At 56.6% G+C, this 13,830-nt stretch overlaps 2 protein-coding genes across 9 annotated transcripts; both read left to right on the top strand.

The window, feature by feature from the left end:
* The first annotated feature begins 161 nt into the window (after positions 1–161).
* On the top strand, positions 162–5,824 carry DTX3 (deltex E3 ubiquitin ligase 3). Of its 6 annotated transcripts, none has more exons than XM_032173248.2 (6): positions 162–574; positions 1,904–1,966; positions 2,157–2,232; positions 2,909–3,638; positions 4,547–4,764; positions 5,104–5,824. In XM_032173248.2, the coding sequence occupies exons 3-6, from the start codon at positions 2,204–2,206 to the stop codon at positions 5,177–5,179; spliced, it is 1,053 nt and encodes a 350-aa protein (XP_032029139.1). In that variant the 5' UTR covers positions 162–574; positions 1,904–1,966; positions 2,157–2,203; the 3' UTR covers positions 5,180–5,824. The 6 variants fall into 6 exon arrangements, with proteins under 6 accessions (XP_032029139.1, XP_032029141.1, XP_032029145.1 ...); XM_032173250.2 differs by having other exon boundaries at positions 1,703–1,966; positions 5,104–5,811; XM_032173254.2 differs by having other exon boundaries at positions 163–574; positions 2,890–3,638.
* Positions 5,825–6,233: 409 nt separating this feature from the next.
* On the top strand, positions 6,234–13,270 carry ARHGEF25 (Rho guanine nucleotide exchange factor 25). 3 transcript variants are annotated; one of them, XM_058426634.1, is made up of 16 exons: positions 6,234–6,341; positions 6,596–6,710; positions 8,956–9,170; positions 9,290–9,385; positions 9,466–9,542; positions 9,720–9,786; positions 10,042–10,145; positions 10,357–10,426; positions 10,542–10,631; positions 10,715–10,807; positions 10,993–11,043; positions 11,263–11,340; positions 11,538–11,738; positions 11,863–12,043; positions 12,310–12,521; positions 12,809–13,189. In XM_058426634.1, exons 1-16 carry the CDS (start codon positions 6,243–6,245, stop codon positions 12,917–12,919), a joined length of 1,860 nt encoding a protein of 619 aa, XP_058282617.1. In that variant the 5' UTR covers positions 6,234–6,242; the 3' UTR covers positions 12,920–13,189. The 3 variants fall into 3 exon arrangements, with proteins under 3 accessions (XP_058282617.1, XP_032029133.1, XP_032029134.1); XM_032173242.2 differs by lacking the exons at positions 6,234–6,341; positions 6,596–6,710 and adding an exon at positions 7,413–8,013 and having other exon boundaries at positions 12,809–13,270; XM_032173243.2 differs by lacking the exons at positions 6,234–6,341; positions 6,596–6,710; positions 10,542–10,631 and adding an exon at positions 7,414–8,013 and having other exon boundaries at positions 12,809–13,270.
* The last annotated feature ends 560 nt before the right edge of the window (positions 13,271–13,830 follow it).

The following is a 13,830-nucleotide window of genomic DNA, read 5'->3' as shown; positions in this document are numbered from 1 at the left end:
ATTGAAATAGTTTAGTACCCGGATTTGTTTATTTTTTAGAGCCAATGCTTTTCTTTTTACTATGACTCTTCCCATCCCACATTGTTCCTCAAAGGCCCTTCTACCATAAGGATTCAAAAAATTGCCGCCCTCCCCCCGAATCCCCATATACCCACCAACACTTCACCCACCCATCCACCACCAGCTCCCGGGAGCTGCTACGCAGCTGGCTGGGAAAGAAAAGGGAGAGTGCTCCTCCGGGAGCGGGGAGCGAGAAGGGTGGCGTCTCCAGGGATTTAACCTCCTACCCTCAGTTCCATGACGCCACCCCCTCCCTCCAAAGACTGGGACAGCGCCTCCATTTTTGTTTTGGGGAGGAAGGGCAGGGGCTTGCGGATAGAAGGGGGTCAAAGGAACGGTGATTATCACCTGTGAGGGGAAAGGGGGTGCTGTCCTCCCTCCTTCCCTTTCCCTCAGCCTGCACCCCCTGCAACCCCCCACCTTTCGGGGTCTCCCCCCCTTGTTGCTAAGGCCCGGACCGTCATCCCAGCAACAGCCTCAGTCATGTGACCGGCAATGGCGGCGCTGACGAGAGGTAGGTGAGCCCGGCGCCCCCCACACCCACCGCGCGCCCCCCGGGCCCCGCTCGCACCCCTCACGCGCCCCCCGCTCCCCCGGCGCCCCCTCCTCCACCTCCCTTCCCCGCTCGCGTCTCCAGGCTCCCTGCTCCGTGCCTGGCCGATCATCTTTCTAGCACCCTCCAGCCTTGGCCTCCATTCGGGGGTTCTGAGGGCTGCGATCGGGCCGACATGCACCCCCACCCGGCGGTGGGGATCTGGGGGCTTTGGCTAGCGAGGGATGTGGGGAGTTGGTTCCGGGTCGGGTCTTGGAGGAGGCCGTGGGGGGAGGGCGGGAGCTGCTTCAGTGGATGCCCCCAGGGACCCTTGCCCGTCCGGGCTGTGCCTCCCTCTGGTCTCTGTCTGGAGGGAGAGACTGGTCCCTTGTCCGGCCTGGGTTGCCACAGGGGAATCACAGACCCACCCTAAACTGTGGCCCCGCCTCCCTTTTCTGTGCCAGCAGGACTTGGACCTGGGACACCTAGGTCCTGGGTCCCCTGTGATGGGGAGAGAAGTGTTGCATCGCGGATAGACTGTATGGGCTGAGACTCTAGGGTTCCATTTTCACTTTATGAATCTCGAGGTACATCTGGCCTTGGGGAACGATGATGGAGGCATGAAGGGACAGCTGCTCCTTTTTGGATCAGTCAATAAATGGAGGTCACACCAATGGCCCTTCTTTCTGTTTGAGCTGCATTTGGAAGTGTTGTGGAAACAGCCCCGTAGCCCAATGCAACCAGACTCAGGGAAAACATCAGGCCTCTCCAGCTGAGCCCTTGTGTGAGCCCCGCCCCTCCCTAAATGCCAGACTTGGGAGCTGACAGCCCTGCCTGTGCTGGGTTTAAAAGGTGACAATGAGAACTTTGTTATTGCAGGGGCTGCTGCCACTTTGGTCATATCCTTAACAGACTTCAGCAGAAGGGACTGAGTTAGCTCTCAAGGAAGGCTCCCTGGCAATAGGGGCTGAATTATTTGGGAATATGGAGCAGGGTGAGGAGTTGGGGAGCATAGGAAATATTCTGGTCCATGTGATCTGAGGGAGGCAGCAAGAAGACCTCCACCTGTGTGGGCGTTTTCTTTCCTGACTTCTCTTATGTGTGCCCTAGGCTTTCTTGGGGGCCTCAGAGCTGGGGAAGAAAGGAGGAAGGTTAGCATGTTGAAGTTCCTTCTTGAGCAACTTGGGGAGAAGCTGATGATGGAATTCTGCAGAGGAGAGAGGAGATGGAAGGGGACTTTTTATTTCTGGGTTGGCTGAGGGAAATGGTAACATTTGCCATCATAACTTTTTACCCTTCCCCAACTCCCAGTCCTGGTCAGCTGAGTGGAAATAGAAGGATTTCTGCTGCCATCATCTTCCATGGGCTTTCCAGGTATCTCCCCGGCAAGGGATCCTCAATTTTCACCCTTACACTGGTTTCCTTCATTCCATGTTCCAAGTAATGCCATTCTTAGCAACCTGTACCCAGGTTTCTGTCTCTGTTCCATGGGCTGCTGGTTTGGGGGCCATGGGAATTGGGAGAAGGGGTTTCTCATTTTCATTCCATTTTTCTGCCCTACCAGGTCACACGACCTACAAGTAGGGAGCAGGGAAAGAAGAGTGAGCCTGCATGCCAATTCTAAGCTCTTCAGGATCAAAGTAAGCAAAAAGGAGGGGCAAAAAGTCTCCTCTTTAAACAGCCCATTTTCCCCCCAGAGGTGGGAGGGGCAAATTGTTTCCATGATCTGGGAGAAATGACAGGAGAAACAAGACTGATACGTGGCTTAGATGATAACATAGCTCTGGAAACTTTTTTTTTTTTTTTTTTTTTTGAGACAGAGTCTTGCTCTGTCCCCCAGGCTGGAGTGCAGTGGCTCGATCTCGGCTCACTGCAAGCTCCGCCTCCCGGGTTCACACCATTCTCCTGCCTCAGCCTCCGGAGTAGCTGGGACTACAGGCACCTGCCAACACGTCTGGCTAATTTTTTGTATTTTTAGTAGAGACGGGGTTTCACCGTGTTAGCCAGGATGGTCTCGATCTCCTGACCTCGTGATCCGCCCGCCTCGGCCTCCCAAAGTGCTGGGATTACAGGCTTGAGCCACCGCGCCCGGCCAGCTCTGGAAACTTTTTTGCTCTTCAGTGGGTGCTGGGTTTGGAAGATAGGGGGAGACAGAATATGAATTTGGGGGAAGGGTTGGGGATTAGGCTTTGAGAAAACAGAGGTAACAGAGAGTTTGGAAGGAACCTGAAGTAGGAGGCACTGATACTTGTCAAATGGGGACCCCCCACCCTGAGTCCCTTTCACCCTGGGGGCAGTGTCGTTCGTCCTGTCCAGAATGGCAGCCTGTGGAGGCACCTGCAAGAACAAAGTGACTGTCTCCAAGCCTGTGTGGGACTTCCTGAGCAAAGAGACCCCAGCCCGGCTGGCCCGGCTTCGGGAGGAGCACCGTGTATCCATCCTCATAGATGGCGAGACTTCTGACATCTATGTTCTCCAGCTTTCCCCACAGGGCCCTCCCCCGGCCCCTCCCAATGGGCTCTACCTAGCCCGGAAGGCTCTCAAGGGGCTGCTAAAAGAGGCAGAGAAAGAGCTGAAGAAAGCTCAGAGGCAGGGGGAGCTGATGGGCTGCCTGGCTCTGGGGGGTGGAGGGGAGCATCCTGAGATGCACCGCGCAGGCCCACCCCCTCTCCGAGCAGCCCCACTTCTGCCCCCAGGAGCCCGGGGGCTCCCCCCTCCTCCTCCCCCCCTGCCCCCACCTCTTCCTCCTCGCCTTCGGGAGGAGGCAGAAGAGCAGGAGAGCACCTGCCCCATCTGTCTGGGGGAGATCCAGAATGCCAAGACATTGGAGAAGTGCCGGCATTCATTCTGCGAGGGCTGCATCACCCGGGCTCTGCAGGTGAAAAAGGCCTGCCCCATGTGCGGCCGCTTCTATGGGCAGCTGGTGGGCAACCAGCCCCAGAATGGGCGGATGCTGGTCTCTAAGGACGCCACCCTCCTACTGCCCAGCTATGAGAAGTACGGCACCATTGTCATCCAGTACGTCTTCCCGCCCGGTGTCCAGGGGGTAAGAAGACCATGGCCTGCCCTTACCCTTTGGCTTTCCCCAAGCTCTGACCTAGGAAAACCGAGTGAGGGTGAGTGTGCTTGTTAGATGTGAGACAGTCTTGCTGTCTTCCACTGTGCTCTCCTACTCAGTGCCCTGGACCTAGGAGGTCCCCGTGAGGCCCAGCTTTTCCATCCCTGTGATCCCAAGGCACACGTGAAAATCAGATATGAGCTAGGAAAAAAAAAAAAGCAAATCAGATATGAGAGAAAGGAATTGCATATTATTTCCTTGATGAACACAAATACTGTGCTGACATCTTGGCAGAGGTAAATTCTGTGGAGGTGGTGGCTTAGGGGAAGGGAGGCACAATAGGAAGGGATCTGACCAACCCAACAAAGCCAGGAGCATCACTCTGTAAAAACAGGAGTGGTCAAGGCCTATAGGTGTCTTCCTGCTGGACAAAGAGTAATGTGCAATTCTGGCTGCAGAGGGGTGAAGAAGCTGCACAGAAGAGTGATGGAAAATGGAACAAGTTAGACAGTGGCAGAAACATTAGGAGTATTTTCAGGTGAAGGGAAGGCTGAAAGATAGCTTATTCTGTCTTCACATTTTTGCTGAGTTGTCTGGAGTGTAGGGACCAGCTAACTTCCATCACTTCTGAGAATCCATTTGTTGCTGAATGGAGACTTGAGGGATTGAGGCAGCAGAAAAAACCTCTTAAAACATAAGGATTATGCTCTGAAACAGGCTTTTGCTGCAGAGGCCGTATAATCTCTCCTGCTGTGGAAAGCTGTCAGCCTGTTGCTGCCCCGTTCGCATTAGCTGGGGGTGCTCAGACAGAGACTGGCCTGGATGACCCTCCACTGGCATCTGGGCCTTAGGATGCCTGGCTGCTCACTGCCCACTCTGCTTCACCTTCCTCCCAGGCTGAACACCCAAACCCAGGAGTTCGGTATCCTGGCACCACACGGGTGGCCTACCTCCCGGACTGCCCTGAGGGCAACAAGGTGCTGACCCTGTTCCGCAAGGCGTTTGACCAGCGTCTCACCTTCACTATCGGCACGTCCATGACCACAGGGAGACCGAATGTCATCACCTGGAACGACATCCACCACAAGACCAGCTGCACAGGGGGACCCCAGCTGTGCGACCCCTCTTCATTTCCTTTCCCTTGGCTCCTCCCCTTTGCTCCATTTCCACTGAGGGACCCACCAACCCCTCACTCAGGGAGCCTCCTAACTGGAGAGGACCACTTCCAAACTGTTCAGCCATCTCAGTTTCTCCTACATTCAACCTGGTCCTGGTGTGCCCAGCTTAGCCTACAAAAATAAGCAGAATTGGGCTAAGTTATCTTGGGTTTGGAGGTGTCCTCCCTTAGGAGAGGTGGGGAGGTGTCTGAGCCACCTAGAATGAGGGTGAGCATGGGGATAATAGCAAGTTCAAACAGCTAACAACCCTCACCCTCATTTCTCTTTGCTCCCAGGTTTGGGTACCCAGACCCCACCTACCTGACCCGGGTGCAAGAGGAGCTGAGAGCGAAGGGTATCACAGATGACTGAAGGACATCGCCTTTGCCAAGGCCCCTGCTGTCCGCCTCTACTAGGACCCAGCAGAAGCCTCTTTCTCCTCTCTGCCCCCTGCCCCCCACACCACACCTGTAGGGGACCTGTCTGACTGGGAAGGGAGTTCCGTGAGGGAGGGGGCAACCCATTCCCCCATCCCCCACTGGCCAAGTGTTTCAATGCAGAGTGAGCCACTGCCTTCTGGCAGAGGCCGACCTCCAAGGCTCTGTTCTCCGCTCCCCGTGTACATATACTCCCGGTTTCCCTGCCCCTCCATTGCCCTTGGCTTTTTCTGGTATGTGCTGTGCTCCATGACCAAGCGGAGAACGGACCTAGGGTGGGGAAGGGAGGGTCTCTTGATTCCCAACCGCCCCCACATACTGCTTCACCGCTGAACTTCGGGTGCCGGGGAGGAGAAATTGGGCTGATGTGAGCTCCCCGCCACCCCCCATGGAGCCGGCTGTGTGTGTTCATCAGATACAGTTCTCCCTTAACCTTGTCCTTTCTCTCCTGTGTCTCAGTCTCCGTCAGTCTGTCTCTCTCCGCTCTTCTCTGATCCCTATGAGGAACCTCCTTACCCTGTTCTGGAATCGCTGCCAGACTGTAGCTTTTAATTTAATAAAAATAAAATATGCAACTCTTTATGCCACACCGTTCTTTTCCAGGGACTGGGTGGGGGTGGGGTGGGGAGAGGGACCTGATGGAAAGGGGAGAGGGGGTGATGGGGAGATCCCTGCGTGCACTCCCAGTCCCTCTGCCTCCTGAGGACCTGGGGAAACGGGATGCACCAGCGGGCTCTGTAGTAACACTGAGAAACCCTGGGTCGCACTTCGATGTTGGAATTAGTATTAAGAGGATGTTGTTTTGTTGTTCAACTATGGTTGTAGAGAAAAGAACAACCCTACCCACTTTGCGAAGTTTGGCTGGGGTGGGAGTGGGGGCGGAGCCGGGCAGGGGGCGGATTCCGTAGCAGCAACTCCCCGGACGCGCGCAGGCCTCAAAGCCCCCCAGCTTCCGTGCCCCCTCGACCCTGAAACTTGGAGCAGGGTGGGGGTTCAGTATGAAGCCCCCGGACCGCCCCGCCCCTGGCCGCACTGACCGGATACTGGGGGTCATGGGGGGCATGCTAAGCGCATGCGCCCTCCCCGGGCAGGAGGGGGTAAGAATGGGGGCTCGCGGTGGGGTCGGGGGTCTTTCAGGGCCTTCAAGAGGGCTGCACCCACAACTCAATTTATCCGAAAACGAGTTCTGCGGGGCAGTCGCAGGAATACATGAGTTCTATTACGAGGGCCATAGCCCCGTTCTGGGCGACACTTTTATAACAATGTGGATTTTGACAGGTAGGAGAAGGGGAAGGGGGAAGTCAGGGCTGCCTAGGAGGGCAGGTTCCTTACAGGGGTTCTGTCCCCGCAGCCCCCGAGGAGAAGCCCCCTAGGGTTGGAGGGTACCGAGCCAGAGTCTGAACGTACGGAGGGAGATCACAGAAGGGATCACGAACATGAGGTCCTCGCCGGGGCTCTGCAGCCCGGTAAGAAGCTGGGGGTGGGGTGGGGCACAGTTTGCTATCCTGCGCCAAGTGGCGAATTCAAAAATATTCTGCTCTTATTAGCATAAAGTTCGCATCTAGTTTGCATGAGACCCATTTAATCGCAGAGACTTCCACTCCTCTCGCCTTCGAGTCCAATGTGTATCCCCCATCCCAGTCGGTCCCGAGCCCCCGCAGGCAGAGTGTCCCCGCGCCCCACCCCTGGCCCCTCGCCAGCCCGGGCTCCAGGACTTCGCCTTAATTGGCGATTAGTCTTAGCTGGAGTTCCGAGGCCTGGAGGAAAGAAAGGTCCTGACAGAGGGCGGCATCTGGGTTGTGTTCACCCACAAAAGACTCCCCATACACGCACCCCGTACCAGGGGGCCTCTCTCCATGCGGTCGGGGACAGCCCCAAACCTAGAACATCTTCGCACAGGCCAAGGCCCCATCCACCGAGTCCTCCTTCATCGCAGAGGCCAAGGGGAGACCTGGGCAGACCCTGCCGACAGGCTGAACCCCGACCCCAGCGCTCCGCCGAGCCCGGGATGCGAGAGGGAGGGGGACCCCGGGGCGGGGGAACACGGGCTGGGGAGGGGAAAAAGCGCTGGGAACGTGGAGTGGGAACGTGGTGGTGTCTGGGGGAGGGGCGATCGGGGCGGGAACCCGGCGCAGGCAGGAGGGGGAACGCGATGGAGAGGGCGGAGCTGGGCCGCAGAGGCCCCGCCTCGTGGCGGCCCCGCGGCCAGGCCTGTTATTCAGCTCGCCGCTCCGCTGGGACCCGCACAGCGCCAGTGGCTCGGGGGTCGGCCCTCGCCTCCTCCCCGGCCCGGGCCTAGAGCCACCCCCAACCAGAGGCCGGAGACAGCTGGAGCGGCTGCCGCATCCCGGCCCAGCCTCCCCTACCATCCCTCCCCCTTCCACTGGACATCTGGACCCTAGGCCCCCGCACCGACAGGGTTCCGGAAACCCTCCCCGCCCAGCCCGGCGGCCGGGCCCCGCGCCTCTCTCTCTCTAGAGCCCCCCAGCCCGCCTCAAGACTAGACTTCCGCCTACCCCTGGACACCTCCTCCCGGTCCCCTCCCTCCCCCCCTCCCACAGCCTGGACCAGGGTAGGAGGGAGGGGGGGTGTGCGCCCGGCGCCGTCCCCGCCCCCCGTGATTCCCCCTGCATGGCCGGCCCGGGTGGGGGGAGCGGGGGGGCCCGGGCGCCATGCGGGGGGGGCACAAAGGGGGTCGCTGTGCCTGTCCCCGTGTGATCCGAAAAGTGCTGGCAAAATGCGGCTGCTGCTTCGCCCGGGGGGGACGTGGTGAGTGCCAGGTCGAGAGGGCCCAGTGTCGAGTGGGGGGCGGGCTGGGGGTTCAGGGCATCTGTTTGCCCTGGCCCTTGGGATTTAGGGTTGGAGACTGTATGTGTTTTCCAGGAAAGCGGTTTCTTAAGTGATCCCTAAGGTCCCTTCTGCCTCCAAATTTCTGTTAGTTCAAGTTAAGGAAATTGGGGAAGGGGCAGGGAACTCATCTCTTTCTTTCCCTTAGTCAAACGGGTTTGAGAAAAATCCACCCACAATCCCCTTAGGCCTAGAACCGATTATTTTCCTCAAACCTTTTGCTAAGAATCTACTTCTGAAGAGGGACAGGGGAATGGAGGAATGAGAATGAGGTGGTTCTACAAGGGGCTTTATAAGGAATCACAGCTCTCTGTCGCTGAGCACAGGCCAAAGATAACCCTGATGGACCCTCCTCATTGGCCTCCTCTATTGGGTCTACGCATGTGTTGGGGAGGTGGGCTGCAGAAGTCTTTTCTTTCTATAGTGATTACTGCAATTGGTGGAGGAGGGGACTGGGAGTGGCAGATGGACCCAGCTCATCCTCCCCTCTCCCCAGAGAATGGTCTGTACCCATTGAAAGGGGGAGGGCTGTAGGAGAGCAGATGGCCACCCCCAGTTTCCAATGTCTGCCCAGATGGCTGTCCCCGCCCCCATATCTGTGCTATGCTCAGGATATGGGGAACCTCCACATGTAACTGGGGGTTCCAGGCCTGGAGAGCCAGGTGTTTACCTTACTGTGCTTTCTCCCAGGGGTGCCCTGGTGAAATTTTCTATCCTGGCCAACTCAAATGAGGATGGCAAGAGAGTGAGCCCTTGGAGAGAGAGGCTGAGCATCATGAAGAGAAGACCCTGGGAGTTCCCTGGGGACCCTGAGTCTGGAGCTGGGGCAAGGTCTATCACCTCCTCTCTTTTTCCTCCCATTAGAATCCTATTCCATTGCGGGCAGTGAGGGGAGTATATCGGCTTCTGCTGCCTCCGGTCTGGCTGCCCCCTCTGGCCCCAGCTCTGGCCTCAGCTCTGGCCCCTGTTCCCCAGGCCCCCCAGGGCCCATCAGTGGCCTGAGGAGATGGTTGGATCATTCCAAACATTGTCTCAGTGTGGAAACTGAGGCAGACAGTGGTCAGGCAGGACCATATGAGGTGAGCAGGGAACGGCACCAAAGCATGTGGGACATCTATGAAGGACACTGGCAGAGAGGGCAAGTTGGGGCCACCCAGCTACTGTCCCTGACCTCTGACACTTGACTTCTGGCACCCAGAACTGGACGTTGGAGCCAGCTCTAGCCACAGGAGAGGAGCTGCCGGAACTGGCCTTGCTGACCACATTGTTGGAGGGCCCTGGAGATAAGACGCAGGTGTGAGGACAGGCTCTGGGGAGGCTCCTTTCACTCAAGGGGCATTCGTTTGCTCACCCTAGTATGTTCTTTCCTTCCAGCCACCTGAAGAGGAGACTTTGTCCCAAGCCCCTGAGAGTGAGGAGGAACAGAAGAAGAAGGCTCTGGAAAGGAGTATGTAAGTGTCCACAGCCCTTCCCTGCGGTTGCGCAACTTCCAGAAGACTGTCCCTCACATTTTAGATGGAATTTCCTCCAAGGTTGGCTACGATGATAAAGGGGAGGAGGGAGGAACCAGCCGAACCAAGGATGAGCTCCGACGCTGAAGTGGGGGCCTCCTCCTGCTTTCATCCTAGGTATGTCCTGAGTGAACTGGTAGAAACAGAGAAAATGTACGTGGACGACTTGGGGCAGATTGTGGAGGTAGCTCCCTTTACCCCTTCCCAGCCCCTCTTGCCTGCTTTTCCATCTGCCCAGGGCTATTTTCAGGAGGTGCCTGGGCGCTCCTCTGTCCCACCTCTCAAGCCTCCCCACTCCTGGACCTCCCTACTCTGGGGGCAGGGCGGCTCCCACCAGGGAGTGGGAGGTGGAACACACCCTGGATTTGTGTATAGGGGCACCATTAAGGTGGGGAGAGGGCCACCACATGCTCATGACCCACCCTCAACTTTCCCACAGGGTTACATGGCCACCATGGCTGCTCAGGGGGTCCCCGAGAGTCTTCAAGGCCGTGACAGGATTGTGTTTGGGAATATCCAGCAAATCTATGAGTGGCACCGAGAGTGAGTGGTGGAACTCTGACAGCTAGGTGCTGGGGAGGGGCCCTCATCTGGTTGTCCCTGTATCCTAACATCAGCCCATTGCGACTTAAGGAATGTTTGGAGAAGTTTTGTAGGGCACATTACCAGGGCAGACAGCTCGAAATTGCTGGGAGTGGGCGCGGTGGGGGTTCTGAAGTGTAGTTGATCTGCCCTTCTCTACCAACCCCTCCAGCTATTTCTTGCAAGAGCTACAACGGTGTTTGAAAGATCCTGATTGGCTGGCTCAGCTATTCATCAAACACGTGAGGCTTGAGGGGGCAGGGCCTGGGGCGGGGCTTAGGAATTGGCTGGGATTCTGTGGAGATGTGTCCTCCCTCCTTGCCCACCCTGCTCTCTCTTAAACATTACCCGTGTTAGGAGCGCCGGCTGCATATGTATGTGGTGTACTGTCAGAATAAGCCCAAGTCAGAGCATGTGGTGTCAGAGTTTGGGGACAGCTACTTTGAGGTCAGTGGCTGAGATGTCTTGGTGGGAAGGAGGACAGAACTGGGGCTTTCCAGGCTGCATAACCACCCTGTCCCTGTCCCCAGGAGCTCCGGCAGCAGCTGGGGCACCGCCTGCAGCTGAACGACCTCCTCATCAAACCTGTGCAGCGGATCATGAAATACCAGCTGCTGCTCAAGGTCAGGACCCCCTTTTTCCTGGGGGCACAGCTGGCTGGCACAGCCGTTTCCTCATTCATCTCCCCAGGGTTCTTAGGGCTCCCCCAGACTTCCTGAGGGCCCTCACTGGTGTCCTCAGGGGAGGATGTGAGAGCTTCTAAGGGTGTCCTAGTGACCTCCCTCAGCGTTTCTTCTCTCTGTCTTAGGATTTTCTCAAGTATTACAGTAGAGCTGGGATGGATACTGCAGAGCTAGAGGTGAGGACCCCAGATCTTCCAGGACACACCATGTGCTCCTTATCCTCCTAGTATCTCATGGGTTCCCCCAGCCCCTCGGGTGGTTTACAGCTGTCTGGTTTTTAGGGGGAGGCTGGTTGGGGTTGAGACACCTTCCGAAGAGGCAACTGGCTGAGGAGGTCTCTTTCCCAATAATGACTCTCTTCGCCCGACAATGCGCCTCCCTCACCTGTGTCCCAGCAAGCTGTGGAGGTCATGTGCTTTGTGCCCAAGCGCTGCAACGATATGATGACGCTGGGGAGATTGCGGGGATTTGAGGTACGGAGATAGGGCAAGAAACCGGAAGCCCGATGCTCTTCTGCCCCAGCCCTAGCACTCAGGAGGTCCTTGTGGGGAGTTGTCTTCTCCAGGGGCTGACCCCGTGGTTGGTTGGGCATGTCAGGTGAGGAAGGGAGGAGCAGAGAATTGTCCTTTTTCTTGTTCTTTTTCCAAGGCCACTATCCTTTTGGTTTCAGGGCAAACTGACTGCTCAGGGGAAGCTCTTGGGCCAGGACACTTTCTGGGTCACCGAGCCTGAGGCTGGAGGGCTGCTGTCTTCCCGAGGTCGAGAGAGGCGCGTCTTCCTCTTTGAGCAAATCATCATCTTCAGTGAAGCCCTGGGAGGAGGAGTGAGAGGTGGAACACAGCCTGGATATGTATACAAGAACAGCATTAAGGTGGGGAGAGGGCCACGAGGGAGGGCTTGAAGAGAGAGAAGGCATGAGGCCTCTGAGAGGATGTCTCAGAGGAGCCAGAGAGGGCCTGAGGAATCTGGGGGCTGTCTCCTCTCTGCCAATTCAGGTGAGCTGCCTGGGACTGGAGGGGAACCTCCAAGGTGACCCTTGCCGCTTTGCATTGACCTCCAGAGGGCCAGAGGGTGGGATCCAGCGCTATGTCCTGCAGGCTGCAGACCCTGCTATCAGTCAGGCCTGGATCAAGCATGTGGCTCAGATCTTGGAGAGCCAACGGGACTTCCTCAACGGTGAAGCTCTCATCCTTTCTTCCTGATGTGCTCTCTCAGCCCCTTGACCTCCTGAATCCCTCACTGCCCAGTCCCCAGTACCTACCCTCTGACAATGGCCCATCCCCTTTTCCACTGCTAGCTCAACATTTGATAGAATCCCTTAAAGCCCTAAGCAGTTGACATTGGCTGACAGAGAGGGAGGGCAAAGTGGGAGAATGATACAGGCCCTAGGGAAGAGATCTGTCTCTGAGGTAACCCTCCTTCTGTTCCTCTCTTTGCTCCAGCACTGCAGTCACCCATTGAGTACCAGAGACGGGAGAGCCAGACCAACAGCCTGGGGCGGCCAGGAGGGCCTGGAGTGGGGAGCCCTGGAAGAATTCGGCTTGGAGATCAGGCCCAGGGCAGCACACACACACCCATCAATGGCTCTCTCCCCTCCCTGCTGCCATCACCCAAAGGGGAGGTGGCCAGAGCCCCCTCGCCACTGGATAAACAGGTATGACGAATAGAGCTCCCTCATTGTAGGGATAAAAAGGGGAGAGCCTCTCTTGTTCTGGGACCCCAAGCTCCCTCCCCATATCATTCCTTCCTTTTGTCTGGTCCTTCCTACTTCTCATCCCTTACGCTTCTCCCCTCTATTTGAACTCAGGAGAAGCTGATAGTCTCAGACAGTCTAAGATATCTGGCAAGAGGAGGTGACTTGGCTAGGGACTTAACTGAAAAGAGAGAAGTGAGGGTAGATTTCTGGCCTTTTTGATCCTCTGACTTGAATCTTTTCTTCAGGCCCTCAGTGACATCCCCCAGGCTCCCCATGACTCTCCTCCAGTCTCTCCAACTCCAAAAACCCCTCGCTGCCAAGCCAGACTTGCCAAGCTGGATGAAGATGAGCTGTAACTGGTGAAAACCATGGGGGTGGTGCTGACTCAGCCGCCTATTCCCCGAGGAGCTTCAGGGCAGTCCTTCTGGCACTGCTCCAGAATTCCTCCTTCTTGGTGTGTCTGGAGGGTGGGCAAGGCTGGGAGGGATATCAACTTGGAGGAGACCGCCTAGACCCAAGGACTTTTTTCCACGCAAGGAACACAGTTTCCTTCAGCTCCCACCCCTATGCATGCATCATGGTCCCCCCAAAAGGAGGATATGTGGGTGGGTGGGAGGGCTGGGGCAGGGGCCAGATGGAAATTATTGGTTTTGTTTTTTAATTTTGTTTTTCCTGTTTTCTGAGAATAAAGGTTTTGTTATATCACTGAGGCTGCTGTCTTGGCAGAGGGAAGGGGAGGCTGTAGTGGGGGTAGGTGGGGTGAAGTGATATGGAAGAGATCGGTTGGCCCCAGCCACTGGAGGAGGGGGTCTGGTGAAAGGAGAAGGGGACAGGGTGTAAGATAAAAGATGTTGTTATCTTTGTCCCTCAACTGCAGTTGCAGCAGTTGAGGGACAAAGACTGAGGCATGAAACCACTGGAAAGCCCTAGATTCTTCTTCCTTTTTTTTTTTTTTTTTGTAGAGTTAGAGTCTCACTATGTTGCCCAGGGTCTTGAACTCCTGGGCTCAAGTGATCCACCTGTCTTGCCCTCCCAAAGTGCTGCGATTACAGCCATGAGCCATTGCATCTGGCCAGCCCTAGATTCTTGATGTATCCTCTTTACCCAGCCCTTCTTTTTCCCTAGCCACCCTCTCGTCTAGACCCCACCAGAAAGCCCAATTCAGTGTGACTTCTCACCATTCCCCCAACACCCAGATACGAAAGCACAAAATGCCAATGTACCTTTCCTTCTGAGGCTGCCATGTTCAGCTGAGGGAGGATGGGAA

This window comes from Hylobates moloch, unplaced genomic scaffold, assembly GCF_009828535.3.
Source record: "Hylobates moloch isolate HMO894 unplaced genomic scaffold, HMol_V3 SCAFFOLD_13, whole genome shotgun sequence".
In the NCBI taxonomy this organism is placed as follows: Eukaryota; Metazoa; Chordata; class Mammalia; order Primates; family Hylobatidae; genus Hylobates; species Hylobates moloch.
Note: the sequence above shows the minus strand (reverse complement) of the source record. Positions and strands in the feature narration are given on the sequence as shown.

What these genes read in the sequence shown, in the direction of transcription:
- DTX3 (XM_032173248.2), top strand. Translation starts at nt 2,204, where the DNA reads ATGCCAATTCTAAGCTCTTCAGGATCAAA. An exon ending in CTAAGCTCTTCAGGATCAAA is followed by an intron (nt 2,233 to 2,908) that starts GTAAGCAAAAAG and finishes CGTCCTGTCCAG; the next exon opens with AATGGCAGCCTGTGGAGGCA. An exon ending in TGCACAGGGGGACCCCAGCT is followed by an intron (nt 4,765 to 5,103) that starts GTGCGACCCCTC and finishes CTTTGCTCCCAG; the next exon opens with GTTTGGGTACCCAGACCCCA.
- ARHGEF25 (XM_058426634.1), top strand. Translation starts at nt 6,243, where the DNA reads ATGAAGCCCCCGGACCGCCCCGCCCCTGGCCGCACTGACCGGATACTG. An exon ending in CGCCGGGGCTCTGCAGCCCG is followed by an intron (nt 6,711 to 8,955) that starts GTAAGAAGCTGG and finishes TCCTCCCATTAG; the next exon opens with AATCCTATTCCATTGCGGGC. An exon ending in AATACCAGCTGCTGCTCAAG is followed by an intron (nt 10,808 to 10,992) that starts GTCAGGACCCCC and finishes TCTCTGTCTTAG; the next exon opens with GATTTTCTCAAGTATTACAG.